Here is a 16561-nt window from a genome sequence, read left to right on the forward strand (position 1 = left end):
TCAGTCCAAAGCTCTTTCTTCCTAAATGAATCTGGCTTATCTAAATGAGCTTTTGCATACAAGCCTCCCCCTGAACAATCTTTGTTTTCAGATCTTTTGAGAGTTGCTTTGACGATCCCATGCTGTCACTCTTCAGAGGAGAGTCAAAGAGAAGCACAACTTGTCATGTGCCACCTTAAATACCTTTTCTTATGATTGGACACATCTCTCTATAGAGTCCAAGGTTTAACAACTAATTTTGGTGTGTACCCAATTTTTTGCACAGCAGGTTTTTACATAAAATTTCATACAAGTAAATACTGCTTCACTAAAAATAAAAATCCTTGTTCATAAAACCAGGAAAACCATATTTCCAGATATTCCTAGGAGATAAAAGACATACCATTTTTTGTTTAAAATAGAGTGAACTATTATGATGCTGAGAGGGGTTCCCAAGCTAATATTACTTTTTCTTGACATGTGTCTTGATTAGAATGTTCAGTGTGTAAATGTGTGGGTTGTCTGATACCAACTACAAAGACTTTAGTGCAACTGTGTTAAAAAGATGCAGGTAGTTGACCCTCAGTGTGGCTCCAGAGAGGTTTGGAAAAACACTACTGTTGAGAAATACTGCGATAACGCTGCTCTTTGAAACTGCATTTATGTTTCAAAGGGCTAAAGATTGCTTTAGCAGGGTTATTGCACTCATGCTCCTCTCACCCAGATTCCCAACAGAGACACACGCAAATCAAATCTGCTAATTCACAGAGGAATTAAAACAACTTATTCAGAGGAGCCTGCAGGTAGAGCAGCTTGGTTCACAGCTGTAGAACTTAAAGCTCAGAGAAGGGGGTGTTTCCTTTGCCATTCCCTCCAAACTTTCTCTGTGCTCATTTCAGTCAGCCGCTGGTACACTGACTAAGAACTATGAGGACAGCAGGAGTCTTTGTGCTTTTGCTGCTTAACATGGCCATGGAAATAAGCGGTGCTGTGGATAATATGAAGGGATCTGCATCAGAAAAGTCAAGTCCTGAGAGCAAGCTGAAGACAGAAGAGGCTGAACTTCCTCACACCAAGCCTGCAAGTTTTTCACTTTTTTTAGGCAAACTGCTCGTGGTGCCCATGGATGGGAGTCATTGGATAGGTCTTAAAGCCATTGCCCAGGAAATGGGTCGCCGTGGACACAGAGTTACGGTGGTGATGCCAGAGACCACCATACGAATGGGCCCGGGGAAACACTATGACACTTTGACCTATCCTGTACCTTATGACAAAGCTTACATCGACTCTGTGATGTCCACACACAAAGACATCATGAAAAAATCCTCACAGCCTTTCATGGAGAAGATCAAGAAACGGTTCAGACGGTTCCAGGCCATTTCTGATTTTCTGCACATCACTGCAGAGAAGTTGCTCTTCAATGCCAGTCTCATATCACACTTGTCCCAGCAGGTGAGTACAAATACAGAAGATGAACACAACTTTGGTATCAGCTGCAAAACCAACATTGCAGCTTCAGCTTTGCAAATTGTACATGGAGGGTCTTTCGTTGGTATGGAGATGCTGTTCAATATGGTAGTCCAAATGCAAATGTTGTTGTATTAATGTAACAGTAGTGGTTGACTGTGCATATTGCATTAAATATTAATTGTATTATTATTAATTGTCTCATGCAAAATATGACATCAAATATAGGACTCATTTATCAGTTATGTAAAATTACAGTATTAAAAGATAAAATACTAACTGAACAGAAGAACGTTGAGGTTTGTGGAGAATTTAGTCGTGATGTGGGAGATCTACAAAGTGAGGCAGATGGGTTTCCCACCTGTGGAGTTGATCATGCACAGGATTGTGGCTCAATCCTTATTTCCAGCACTGGGAGAGAAATGGGAGTCTGGAATTATGGGCAGGTTGAGACGATGGAAAAAGAACAACCAGGGAAGTCGGGGTAGGTTTCCAGTTCTTTAACTGAAGAAGCCTCTTGAATGAGAGTTGAAATGTCTTTAAGAAATTTGAGGAAGTCCCGTTGCTTTCTTTCCAAGCTATTTAGACAGCAAGGGAAACCAAATTACCACCGTGTGGATGGAGACAATCTGATGGGGAACCAAAGTCAAAGCCCCTGGATAACCAAGCAGATAACCCGGAAGTGCTGGAAGCACCTAAAAGGAGGAAAATAGAAGAACCACGTGACACGCCGCCTGCCCCAACACTTCGGTTTCACACATCAGGACAATAAAAACTACATAGTCTTCATCAGGTCTTAAAATCACTCCAACTTCACATGAACTATAAAACATATTACACCATGTCATTGTTTATTTAATACCTTTAAAAACGCTTAAGGACCAGATGATGTTTATTATGTCCTAATATGTGAAACCAAAGAAAGGAAAAAGGGTGCACTTACATTTTACCATAAGTGTATGTGAACAGTTACAGTGGTGGATGTTCATATTAAACTTCAAATTTCAGGTCAGTACATGTGCAAGTAAACTGTAGACATCTGAATGCTCCATTTATGGTAGTGTTTATTCTTCTCTTGACTTTGAATGAAGTCAGTGAGAGAAGATAAATGTGCAACTCTGGCTGGCGTAGCATACACCTGGTGTTCAAATCTTCTGGTTGTGAGCAACAGCCTGTTATGAAACGGCTGTGTGCAGGCAGGAAAAGGACCCAAAGTGCAGACTCCGGAGACAGACGTGAACTCAAAAAACAGCTTTAATGCTGAACTCAAAGTAATAGTGATGGCTCGCTTGAAGCTGAAGCTACGGTGCGTGTGTCAAAAAAATCAACACACTGCTTCAGATGCACTGTGTTGAAGCTTGATTCGTTTGGCCAGAGTCACGTGCACTGAAAAAAAGGGATTGGCCAGCTCTTGGATTTACGTAAGCATCTTGCGTGTATTTAACACAATTGCCTCATGCTTTAAAGTTAAGTGTAACTACATAGTGTAGAAACTACATGATATGCAGAGAGGCTAGATTAAATTGTTCATATCATGTTCAAGTGAAGTAAGTCAAAAATATATCAATGTTAAATCCTGCGACACTGCACGGGTTTCAGACTCGCGCTCTTTAGATCGTGGTTTCAGGAAGGCATCCATCTCAGTCAAGTCGAGCAGCCACCTCTACTTTTTTTAGTACACCAAAAAAAGTAAATTGGGTGGTTGTTACATTAAAAAAGTCTAACTTGTAATTTGAACACAATAATTTCATGTTTCTATGAACTTAATGAAATCATGAAGAATCTGTACGAAATTCAAAAACTTAATTTGTTCTTGTTGAGACGACATGATACAATCTAGTAAGAGTGGTTAGTTGCTGAACTCATGAAATTCACAAGATCACACAAGATTTCAAACTGCAGGAAAATCACTGGAGTTATAAGAGGCAGACAACTACACACACACACACCACATGCATGCTATTGCTATTTATTGTGTATTATTACAAAAACAAAAAAATTCTGCATCAAATACAGGAAATCACATTTCCTAGATTGTTGGCATGGTGGTTAGTGCTGTTGCTTCACAGTAAGAAGGTCCTGTGTTCAAATCCACATTCTGGCTAGTTTGCAGGTTTCTCTCTGGGTATTCTGGTTTCCTCCTGCAGTTAAAAGTCATGCAGTTATTAGAGTTAGGGTTAACTAAAGAGGACAAGAGGAGTCAGTTTTGTCCCTCGAGTTCTTCTTGCCCTCCTCTGAGCACAGTCCGCCCTGGACTGCGTCAAACAGCACTGGGTTCAGGTCTCCGTACTCCCCCGATGCCACCTCAATGACTGGGAATAGAGAGGACAAGCTAATGAGAACGATGCATAACATATAAAAAGTTATGCATGGATATACACTTGTAATCAACTCACTGAAATCAGCTGGAAAAAGAGAACAAAAAGAAAAAGAAGGGGGGAAAAAAGAGTTAGGGTTAACTGGTGATTCTAAATTACCTGTGAATGTAAGTGTAAATGGTTGTTTGTTTCTATGTGATAGACTGGTCAGCTGTCCAGGGTGTACCCTGCCTTGTAACCTATCACTTCAGGGTTATTTCCCAGCCCTCCTGCAACCAGGATAAAGATAGAAGGATGATAGTTGTTGAAGACCCATTCAATTTTTATGGTAACCAGGATCTAGACTTTGTTGAACATTATGTAATATGAAGACAGCATGTAGTATTTAAGTGACCAAGTAGTATTGGGGTAAAAGTTATTGAATAGTGTTGAAATAAAATGACAAAATTGTGAAGGATTAAAATATTCCAAGAGCTCAACTTACTTCATCTGAACATGTTTCAATCGCGTTTTATGAACACAAAATGCACAGGTTTACTGAATATGAAAAAGTTGTGTTGATTTAACTCAGTTGTTTAAGTTTCTGCCAAAGCAAAACATTTGTGTGCAACCAGTGTCCACTATTGAATCAAGTAAATCCAACATGGCCTTTTTTTCAGTGTGATTAGTGACGTTCGAAGCTTCATTTAGAGCCTAATTGCTTCGGTATCTGATTCAATGGTTTATAAGGAAATGAATCATTCGCGGGATTTGTGGAGCGTTTTGATGGTGACAGATAGCAAACCACTGAGAGATTTGGAGCCAGCGAGGAATAGAGGAGGTTCTGTTGTGTGGGAGAATTTTGAGTTGATTTTTGTCAATCGGGTGGGTTTTCCAGCTTTGTGTTTTGGCCGTTTGCTTTTGTTTTGTGCGTGTTTATTATATCTGAAAACGGGAAAAAGGTAAAATGTCAAAAATCTGCTTCTATAATATAAATATCATTAAATAACTTTAGAAAAACTTCCACTTGACTCTTTACATGTAATGTTGTAAAAATATATAGGGTTAGTCTGCCAAATGTGCAGCAATTGAATTTATTTATTCTCTTTATCTGATAGTTTGTGGGGCCCAGTTAGACTGTATAACTGCATCTCTACCAGTTTCTCTGCACTCCAGCCTCTTCTGTGCCATGTGAAGGGATTTCCCTTAAGGCAGGAGGAATTATCTAAATATAAAAGGAACAGGTTCGGCCATCGCACAATGGAACAAATTCTCTTCTTAAATAAAAATGAAAAAGGGTTACTTTAAATGCATCATGTTTTTAATTTGCAATTTCATAAGCATTTTTCCTTTCCATTTCACAATCAATTCTGCCCCCAGGTCAAAAATATGTCTGGGAAAATTTCCCTAATATAATATTATTTATAAATGTACCCGTCTAGCGGTTAATTGCATAAGTGCATGGAGGCAAGACCTCAGAGCAGAAGCATACTCCATAATGTGTTGTACATTATCATATGTATATTATATGTAATGTGGTATTTTTCAATTATTGAATTTACCAACATCAAGAAGTCACAAGCAAAGAAAGACCACACCATGGTGCATGTTTCAACAAGAAGAGTTTACTGGTCAAAATTATTTATTAAACAAATAAACCACATTTTTTTAACCACCAAAAAATACACATTCAAAGCAACACAACGGCGGCCCAATATCAGACAGAATTCCACTCTGTAGAGTGAGCAATCTTAATGAAGCAGTTGGTTTTATTTTGTGGATTCAAGCTGCTCTTCATATTTTTGGCCACCAGATGACACCAGAGAGGACTGTGTTTGAAGCTTCGGTGCTTCAGAAAGCTTCATTTGGCCATCACTACTGAACTCAAAGTAACAAACTTCCAAAGTACAAACATTAACACAGGTAGGAAACCAAAAAACCACAGCATGGGTGAGGACAGCTAAGAGTAGATCATGACACGGACACAGCGAAACACAGGACTTAAATACACAGAGGGAGCAATCAGGGAATGGGTAACAGGAGGGAAACACAGCTGGGGCACATCAGGCCTGACGAGACAAAGGAAGCAAAACCAGATGCATTTACATGAGACACGGACTTTCAAAGTAAAACAGGAAACATAACACAGAGACGCAAACTTGACAAGGGGATACAGCTGACAGGGGAGACAGAGCAACTAGAGAACACACAGACATAAACCATGAGACAGAACTCTAACAAAGAAACCAAAGACTAGAAATGATAAATAATATAATAAACTCAAAACCCTGGGTCAACGACCCAGGCATCCTAACACAGCCAATGAGAAGAAAAGTTTACGTAGGGGAGGGGGGGCTAAAAACGCTTCTGCTGGACTGATGATGAACTTGGGGGCTGCACAAAGGTCTAATAATGGATCAAAACTGAACTGTGAGTCATGCAATGCTGCACTAGATTCAAATGATCATGATGGATCCAGTTTAGACACTTTATACCTTTCTACCTACAATCTGTAAAATCCTCCATGTGTGAACCATGTATGCAAGACAGTGTAGTGCTGACACACAGTGGAAGATTGACTCCTCTCTGCTTTTCCACCTTCTCCCTGTTTCACTTTATAGGACTTTGATGCCGTCTTGACAGCTCCCATGGTTCCCACGGGCTCATTAGTAGCTCGGAAATTAGGTGAGCTCCTCTGCACTCAGGTTATCTGTTTGCTTGTACACCTGCACATTTTCTCACCTATCATTACTCAATCACTTCCAGGTCTCCCTACTGTCAATCTGCTGAGAGGAATACCGTGTCACTTGGACATGAAGTCTGCTGGCTGCCCATCTCCGCCCTCATACGTTCCTCGCTATTTCACTGGATACACGGATAAAATGAGTTTCAAAGAGAGATTTATCAACACTTTGGTGAGCCAGGTGGAAGTTAGCATATTCAAGCCTTAAATCACAGCTTGTCCAAGACTGTTACTTTTAATCATCTTCCAGAATGTATGGTCACGAACAAAACACTGTTGGTTTGTGGTTTCAGTGTTATTACTATTACAGTACGTCTTAGTTTTTCTGTCTTCAGTTTTGGTGCTGTATTATTGTCCTGTAATGCCTCTGACCCACAGGTGGCATTGGTGGAGCCGCTGTTTTGCAAACTGCTGTATTGGCGCTTTGACCAAATAACCCGTGACTTCCTTGGAGAGAACGTGGGCGTGGCTGAAGTGCTTTCAGACTCTGATATCTGGCTGCTGAGGTAACACATGGAACGTCTGTGTATTGTTGACATTTGCTGCCTGCGTGAGTGTAAAAAACCAAAAAACTGTTGCTGTATTTAAACAGGAATGACTTCACGCTGGATTTCCCACGCCCACTCATGCCCAATATTGTACTGGTTGGTGGAATCAATTGCAATGTGAAACATCCTCTGCCCCCAGTAAGACTTTATGAGTTTTAGACTCTAAATGCATTTATGAACATTCTGATTGACACCACTTACCGTAGGACTGTAAGACCAATCAGGTAAGAGTGATAAATGCAAAGTACTTAAGCAAGTTTGTGTTTTGTCAGGATCTAGATTCCTGGGTGTCTGGAGAGCACGGGTTTGTAGTGTTCACTCTGGGCTCCATGGTGTCAGATCTGCCAGAGGAAATCACCTCTGTCTTTCTGGAGGCCTTCAGACAGATTCCACAGAAGGTATATCAGCATACAGCTTATCTTGTGTTATAAATAAATACAGCTAATCTTAATCTACAATAAAACTATGACAGGTCATATGGAGATACACTGGAAAGGTTCCTGACAATGTCCCGGAAAATGTGAAGATGATGAAATGGGTCCCACAGAATGACCTGCTAGGTGTGTGTCTGCAGCAGCACATCCTGAAATGTGAAGCACGCTGATGTGTCACATATCAAAATATCTGATATTTCTGCATGTTTTGTGTCGTAGCTCACCCGGGAGCCCGTGCATTCATCACTCACGCTGGCTCACATGGTCTGTTTGAGGGACTGTGTCACGCCGTTCCAATGCTGATGGTGCCCCTGAACGGGGACCAGCCGGACAACGCTGCGAGGATGGCCAGCAGAGGTGTAGGAATCGTGTTGAACATTTTAGACATTAATACAGAAACTCTTCTGAAGGGGCTGAAGGAGGTCATCAATGACAGCAGGTGAGGGAGTCAGCAGACGGCTCACAATGTGACGTTTGATCTACATGATCCTTGTCATTCAATCAAAATGTTCTCCTTTGGTCTACAAAACATTTTTTTCAAACAAGCAAGTCTTGCAGGTTTTCCCAACCTTATAAACAGTACATTTGAACAATGACTGAAGCTAGCCCTCTGAGTACACAATGGGTCATCATTCTAGCTACATTTCCATGATGGTGACTCTTTGCTAGTCAAGCACACCTAGGGAGTTTCCTATATACACACAAAGTCTGACTTTGTAGAGAGGCTCTCATAATCTTTTTCCAGCCTGAGCATCAGATACTCTTTTACTGATGTCCTCAGAAATGTCCTTTATTTGTGCCTCAGTGTATTTCTGAGTGTTTTGAATATCAGGCTGCAGGCTTTTACTTTCCCCCTCACAGGTATGCAATGAGTGACTTTTTTGTTTGAGTTAATAAAAGGTCCTGATTTGTTCAACTGGGTTCACGTAACATTATCTAATTTTAATTAGGACTCGTGTTAAACTTGATGGTGGTCACATTAATTGCAGAAAATAAAAAACTCTAACAAACCTTCAAACACTGAACCACTGTACCATTTGTTCTCCAAGAGCTTTAAATATGATTAAATTCAGCTCATTGTCATTTTAAAAAAACCTGCCCATTTATCTGTGTTTTCAGGTATAAAGAGAACGTGAAGAAGCTGTCAGATCTTCATAATGATCGGCCGTCGGACCCGCTTGAGCTTTCAGTGTATTGGACAGAATTTGTGATGCGGCATAAAGGGGCGAAGCATCTCAAATCGGCTCTCCATGAACTCTACTGGTTCCAGTACTTCAGCCTGGATGTAATAGTGCTGCTAACTACTGTGGTGCTTGTCTTTGTAATGCTGACAGCAAAATGTATGAAGCTATGCTTCCGTAAACTAAGACGGAAGAGGAAGCAGGAATAAATACAGTTTCTTTTTACTGGGGTTGTTGTGATATATTTTGTAACTCTGAGCAACACAAACACAAAAACCCTGACATTTGCTATTTTCACTTCCTCGGACAAACAGCGATTAACTACCTTTAAGTAATTAATTAACATTATCACTGTATTACCTGCCAGGTTAAAATCACCGACCAATTAGTGGACCTCTGGACACTTGTAGTGCAATTAAGCAATCAGATAAGTTAAACTTTACTCAACTCATTCTTCTTGCTTCCTCCACTTCTGTACCATTGTATTGTTGAATTCCCTCACAGCCACTGTATTCCCATGTTGTTGCAGTATATTAATGAATAACCTCGTATTGTGGATGGATTATCTCAGTTGTTCTCCTGACTGAAGTTTGGTCCGTTTACAGCCTCACATTAACTTTTATGGAGTGAAAAAAAGTTAACATTCATCCTCCAGCTTCACTGTGTTTATGTTATGCTAACATAGCTGTGTCGCTAGCGATCACGTAGCACCATTATATACCAGCTAGTCCAACTTCAGTAACCCTACAAAAGTAACTGCTGTTTAGTTTCCTGTCTTCATTTATATTGGAAGTGATAGCAGAGCTGTACGTTTGAATTTTTTCAGAAATCTCACAGTCAGAACATGTTATATCCAGAGATGGGCAGTAACGCGTTACTGCTGTAATCTACTACTGTAGATTACTAAATGGTAAATGGCCTGTATTTATATAGCGCTTTACTAGTCCCTAAGGACCCCAAAGCGCTTTACATATCCAGTCATCCACCCATTCACACACACATTCACACACTGGTGATGGCAAGCTACTACTGTAATCTGATTACTTTTTTCAAGTAACGAGTAAAGTAATTAGATTACCGTTACTTTCCCGTAGTAACGCTGCGTTACTGCGTTAGTAAAACCGTGATTTTTTGCGAGAATGTCTCACAACAGTGACGTAAGCGAGTGCGCCGTTAGTGACAACAGCTGTGTGCAGATCAACAATGGCTCACATATCGATTGTGGGAGAGAGTATGAGCTTGCAGCACTTAAAGCGTGGAAGTACTGACCTTACTTTGAGTTTGACTTCATAAAAAGTGACAAAAACATTAGTGTCCGTTGTGCGTGGGAAGAAAACTTCTTTTTACAGCGAAAAAACCCCCTAAACTTCCGAGCAAGCACCGAGTGCGCAACGACGTAATGGGAAACTCACAGAGAAACTCGCGGATTCTTCAACTGACCGCGGCACACCTGCACCAGGGTAAACCTCCGCCTACCGCAGTCCTGCTTTACAGGTGAAAATAGAGCAACGGGACCGCTGAGTCTTTGACTTTATTTATGTTCTGCTGTGTTTTACTTGCATCTATTTGAAACACTGAGTGTAAACACAAAAAATATTTTATTTTATGTGCTGGAATGTGCAGAAAATAGCTTTAAATGTTAAACTAATTTATTCAAGTCAGAATGTTGCATATAATTAAATTTTTGCTTGATGCATAAAGTTAAAAGATTAAAACTGATAAAACAAGTTAAAAAAAGAGATTTTTCCATTTGATTACATTTTGTATGATGGATTATGTAGAAAAAGTAGAATTGGGCTGAAAGATCTATCGCTTTATCACCTCTTCAGGTTGTAAATCGTGTTTTTAAAAAGTAACTAAGTAACTAAGTAATTAATTACTTTTGAAAATAAGTAATCAGTAAAGCAATGGGATTACTTTTTGGGGGAAGTAATCAGTAATTAGTTACTGATTACTTTTTTCAAGTAACTTGACCAACACTGGTTATATCATGTTTCCTGCTAACTTCTAACTCTGTTAAATTTAATAAATTCTGTTTTCATAGATGCCTGAATGTTAAACTTAATTGTTACACCTGGTAAAGCAGCAACACTGATCATTGTATTAAAATGAAAGAATCTGGACAGTTTTTAACTCTCAGTGACGCTGCAGTGTTCGTTTGAGATTACTATGAGTCGTGAGGCTCCTGACTACGGTAGCTGTAATGCTCCAACAATCCATCAAGCGATGTAGCTTACCAAAGTCGTACTAAAACATTTTTTGACGGATTTTTGAGCGCTTGTACCACATAAAATCGCTTTGAGGTCTGTAAGCACGACCAGAATTCATAAATAAGGTGCACTGTCGATTTTTGACTAAATTAAAGGATTTTAAGTGCGCCGTATAGTCTGCCAAATACGGTACATACAATTATGTGCAGATTCTTAATAATCAGTCACACACTACAAATACAGACTTTCTAACCAGGCCACCATGCTGTCCTCGATAGTGTTTGTGGCTCAGAGTCCACGGTGCCTTTTGGCGTGGGGATTTTGTGGGGATCTCTCGCGCGTCCCATGAGTGAATCAGAGTTTGCTTTTTGGGTCGACCAGTTCATTCAGAGCATGCAGGTTCTCCCCCTCTCGAGGCTCAGGTCATGCACTGTGGTCTGGAGACAAACACTTGAATTTAGCCCCCCATATTAAATCTAATATATACTGGGAAACTACAGTACAGTTGTGTTAGAAAGCTGTACATACTCTGTATCACCCACATGGACTTTGTTACGACTGCTGTCATAATGTTGTCTCATATGCAAATCTGAGTGTGCAGGTCCCTTTCTGTCATTGGTGGATCCAGGCAATTGTCTCTGTGGATTGGCTAACTACCTGGAGACCAGTAGTGTTTTTTTGATATGTGCGACCCGCCCAGGGTGGCATCTTGGTGGGGGCAGCATCATGGCTTCGGACCCCCCCCCAAAAAAAAGTCGCTCGCACACATGCTGCCCCGACATCATGCCAGCGCATTTTGGGGATTACATGGGCACCAATCGGTTTTCTATTGCCCATTTGCTCCCCGCAGAACTATGAGAACTCACTCACCCAGCTCCAGCAGCTCCACAGAGATAGCTTTACCGATCCCGGTGCCTCCACCCATCACTATTGCAACTTTATGGTTGAACAAGCCCGGTCGGAATACACTGGAAGCCGCCATGCTTGTTTCTAGGCCCCGCTGAGGAAAGCCGAGGGAGCGTAGCACCAACTGCGCTCTCTTCTTCAACTTCAACCTATGTGAAAAAAACATTTCTACACAGCAAAATCTCCAGTGTTAAAATAACTCAAAATGTTAGAAATATTCCTGCTCAGTGTTAGTCTTTGTTAATCTTCAAAACTGACTAGGTTACTTTTAAACATATAACACTGTCAAAAGTGTTAATTTAACACTCAACAGTGTTGTATTTAGCACTCAGAGGTGTGGACCCATATAGACACTCTCCAGTGTTAATTTAACACTGGAGATTTTGCTGTGTAGTGATTCCTGGTGATAAATGGTCAGAGGGCAAACAGCTGTTTCCTTCAAATATTTATGATCTGTTGAATCATTAGTATTTGATCAGCATTGTTTTTTTTGTTTGTTTGTTTTGTTGTTGTTGTTTTTTACATTTTATTACAACAACCTGTCAGGGTTATTATATAATGCATGTCATTTCTGTGTGTGTGTTTGTGTTTTGTTTTCAGTCACCTTTTGTGTTTACCGCTCCAAAGTATAATTTTTTTGCTCTTTTCCTGAGCCTGGATCTGCCAGAGGTTTCTTCCCGTTAAAAGTGAGTTTTTTCTTCCACCATGTGCCACGTGCTTGTTCAGAGGGGGTTGTCCGATTGTTGGGAATTTCTCTGTTATTCTAGTCTTTATTTAACCATTTAAAGTGTAAACTGCTTTTGTGATTTGGTGCCACATACAGTCACATACAGCCGATTTTCTATTACATTTCAGGTCAGAAGACAGTGATGACCATTCCACAACATTGTATTTCTCCCTCTGCATGATGCCTTTGTAGATTTCCAACTGTGTTTTGGGTCATTGTCTTGTTGGAATGTCCAACACCACAAACTTCAACTCTGTGAGTGATGCTTGAACATTATCCTGAAGAATTTGTTGATACTGGGTTGACTTCATCTGACCCTGGACTTCAACAAGGGCCCCAGTCCTTGAACTAGCTCCAAAGAATGATGGAGCCTCCATTTGACAGTGGGTAGCAGGTGTTTTTCTTGGAATGCAGTGTTTCCTTCCACTACACAAAGTGCTTTTTGTTATGACCAAAACACTCAATTATTATTTCATCAGTCCAAAGCTCTTTCTTCCTAAATGAATCTGGCTTATCTAAATGAGCTTTTGCATACAAGCCTCCCCCTGAACAATCTTTGTTTTCAGATCTTTTGAGAGTTGCTTTGACGATCCCATGCTGTCACTCTTCAGAGGAGAGTCAAAGAGAAGCACAACTTGTCATGTGCCACCTTAAATACCTTTTCTTATGATTGGACACATCTCTCTATAGAGTCCAAGGTTTAACAACTAATTTTGGTGTGTACCCAATTTTTTGCACAGCAGGTTTTTACATTAAATTTCATACAAGTAAATACTGCTTCACTAAAAATAAAAATCCTTGTTCATAAAACCAGGAAAACCATATTTCCAGATATTCCTAGGAGATAAAAGACATACCATTTTTTGTTTAAAATAGAGTGAACTATTATGATGCTGAGAGGGGTTCCCAAGCTAATATTACTTTTTCTTGACATGTGTCTTGATTAGAATGTTCAGTGTGTAAATGTGTGGGTTGTCTGATACCAACTACAAAGACTTGAGTGCAACTGTGTTAAAAAGATGCAGATAGTTGATCCTCAGTGTGGTTAGAGGAAGGTTTGGAAATACAGTACTGTTGAAAAATATTGTAATAACGCTGCTCTTTGAAACTGCATTAAAGCTGCAGCACATTCTCTGTAACGGTTGCTTTAGCAGGGTTATTACACTCATGCTCCTCTCACCTAGATTCCCAAAAGAGACAGGAAGGACTTTGAACACATGCGAATCAAATCTGCTAATTCACCAAGGTATTAAAACAACTTATTCAGAGGAGCCTGCAGGTAGAGCAGCTTGGTTCACAGCTGTAGAACTTAAAGCTCAGAGAAGGGGGTGTTTCCTTTGCCATTCCCCCCAAACTTTCTCTGTGCTCATTTCAGTCAGCCGTTGGTACACTGACTAAGAACTATGAGGACAGCAGGAGTCTTTGTGCTTTTGTTGCTTAACATGGCCATGGAAATAAGCGGTGCTGCAGATAGAGAAAAGTCCAGTCCTGACAACAAACTGAAGACAGAAGAGGCTGAACTTCCTCACACCAAGCCTGCAAGTTTTTCAAATGTTTTAGGCAAACTGCTCGTGGTGCCCATGGATGGGAGTCATTGGATAGGTCTTAAAGCCATTGCCCAGGAAATGGGTCGCCGTGGACACAGTTACGGTGGTGACGCCAGAGACCACCATACGAATGGGTCCAGGGAAACACTATGACACTTTGACCTATCCTGTACCTCATGACAAAGCTTACATCGACTCTGTGATGTCCACACACAAAGACATCATGAAAAAATCCTCACAGCCTTTCATGGAGAAGATCAAGAAACGGTTCACACAGTTCCAGGCCATTTCTTATTTTCTGCACATCACTGCAGAGAAGTTGCTCTTCAGTGCCAGTCTCATATCACACTTGTCCCAGCAGGTGAGTACAAATACAGGAGAGTGTTGTGTTTGTATATAACACTGGAAACGATGACTTGTTTTTAGGCACACTTTAATGTTACTGAAAAACGCTCACATCGCACTCTTCCACTTCTTCTCACTCCTCCTCACTTACCTGTTTCACAACAGCGCCACATGGCCTGAACGAGTAACAGCACCCATAGAAGCACATAACATTCAGATTCAGTCTACATAAGCCTGTAATTACAACATCTCCCCTTTTACCCGAAAAGCAGTTCTCAGCTAAAGTAAAGTGCAGGTATTAATCAAACATTAAACAACATGTTTACTTTTAAGGGTGTCTAAACAACACTTCAGTCTTCAGTTTTATATTTCTGACAACTTAAGGAAAAAATAAAGCATGGTGTCTGAGATGAACCACGCAGATCAAACAGGCCAAGCATCTGCTTTTAGCTTAGCTTATCCAACTAGTCTGGAGCCATATTTCAGTAGCTAAATGTGATTTACCTTTGTTTGTGTGTGTGTGTTTGTTTTTTTTGAAAACACCAAACACTGTGGCCAGTGGCAGTCCCAGCCTGTTTGGCGCCCCCGGGCGAACACTCCCTCTGGTTTTTGATACAGGCGACACGGGCGGTTGCCCCGGGCGGCATCGTGGTGGGGGGGCGGTATCACGGGCATCGGCAAAAAAAATAAAAATAAAAAATTGCTCGTACTCATGCTGCCCCGACATCAGCCAGCGCATATTGTGAATGGCATAGGCACCGATCGGTTTTCTATCGCCCATTTGCTGGGAGTAAGGGCGCCCTCGTTTGCGAGGTGCGCCTGCTGCTTGCGGCACAGGGAGGAGAGGGCGGGGCGGTGGAGGATTCTCTGGCTGGAGCGGCATCTAATAACCAACTCGCAAAATAAAACAAAATAAAAACAAACCAACAAACATGAAAACACCAGACATCATGATACAGGCTTATAATTTGCACCGATGTTTTTTCGAAATTCTATACGCGAAAAATGCGCGCAAGAGCCCTCGGTGCGCCTGCTCGCTGCTGAAGTCAAAGTAAACTTTATTGTCATCTCTGCTATATTCAGTCCAGTATATAGAGAGACGATACGATGAGGCTCAAGTTACAGCAGTGCAAGTAAACAAACAATAAATATAAGAAGAGTAAGAAAATAAATATACACTTTAGGACTCGGGGTAAAGGGATCAATAACAATTTAAAATTTACAGTTTGATGATTTAAAGTCTCACACACAACCCGTCGAAAGGGGAGGGGGGCCGGGTGCTTCCAAATAGAGCACATTTCATTCATAATGTTGTAAATCCAAGCCCATTATGTATTCATGATTTGAATCCTGGGTTGTGTGAAATCCCAGAAATAAACCCTAGAAAAGTGAATCTGTGAACTAAGGTGTAGGTGTGTTAGGTTATGTTGTGGTGATCCTCGAGTTGGGGGATTTGTGTTCATACTGCAGTGCAAAATGAAAACAAATGTAAGATGGACAAGAAAAGGTCAAAGCCATCAGGTGCTCAGTTTAGAAAAAATAGAAAAGAAGAGGAGGAGAAACGAGCAAAAGATGCAGGTAAGCAGATGTGTGATTGGATAATGGCAGGTCATCCTGAAACAATCAGAATCAGAATACTTTATTAATCCCTAAGGAAATAATGTGGATTACAGTTGCTCCAAAAAGAAATGGTAAAAATAGTAAGGGGACCCACCAGTTGTAGCATGGGAGGTAGCCCAATAGCTGTAATGTAGTTCCGCAACTACAGTTTTTCAGGGTCGCTGAGTAGCTTGTGCTGTCTGAATAGAGTCTTTCAGTACCCTGTTGAGGATGGTACACACTTGTCTTCATGTGATTAATGCAACGTTCAGTCAGAAAATAAGTAAAGGCAGTGGATGTGAACTGTGGACCATTAATGGTGGTAATGGTGCAGGGGTTTCCTTCACAGGCAAAAACAGAAGTAAGGAATGCAAGCAGTTGCAGTTGTGGCATTTGGGGTGAATGCAACTTCAGGCCACTTACTAAAATATTCAGTAACAAACCTGCAGTCATAGGTCCCATGTTCAAATGGACCAACAATGTCGACCACAACAAGTTTAAATGGACCTTCTGGAAACTTGATGAGTTGCAAGGAGCAGGTGAAACAGTAGCTGTTTTATAACAAACCTGGCAGGACG

The 16561-nt window shown here is 40.8% G+C and overlaps 1 protein-coding gene across 1 annotated transcript; it reads left to right on the plus strand.

The window, feature by feature from the left end:
• The first annotated feature begins 664 nt into the window (after window positions 1-664).
• On the plus strand, window positions 665-8879 carry LOC146688225 (UDP-glucuronosyltransferase 1A1-like). The gene is made up of 9 exons (XM_085438492.1): window positions 665-1431; window positions 6365-6428; window positions 6510-6658; window positions 6865-6992; window positions 7079-7172; window positions 7307-7432; window positions 7507-7594; window positions 7688-7907; window positions 8588-8879. The coding sequence occupies exons 1-9, from the start codon at window positions 907-909 to the stop codon at window positions 8856-8858; spliced, it is 1665 nt and encodes a 554-aa protein (XP_085294618.1). The 5' UTR covers window positions 665-906; the 3' UTR covers window positions 8859-8879.
• Window positions 8880-16561: the final 7682 nt, after the last annotated feature.

This window comes from Copadichromis virginalis, linkage group LG18, assembly GCF_057382275.1.
Source record: "Copadichromis virginalis isolate Kocher_CV1m ecotype Utaka linkage group LG18, C_Virginalis_male_GT1.1, whole genome shotgun sequence".
Taxonomy (NCBI): Eukaryota; Metazoa; Chordata; class Actinopteri; order Cichliformes; family Cichlidae; genus Copadichromis; species Copadichromis virginalis.

Excerpts from the sequence above, each read along its gene's own strand:
- LOC146688225 (XM_085438492.1), top strand. The coding sequence starts at position 907 with ATGAGGACAGCAGGAGTCTTTGTGCTTTTGCTGCTTAACATGGCCATG. Across the intron at positions 6,429-6,509 it reads ATTAGTAGCTCGGAAATTAG|GTCTCCCTACTGTCAATCTG; the intron begins GTGAGCTCCTCT and ends AATCACTTCCAG. Across the intron at positions 6,659-6,864 it reads AGAGATTTATCAACACTTTG|GTGGCATTGGTGGAGCCGCT; the intron begins GTGAGCCAGGTG and ends TCTGACCCACAG.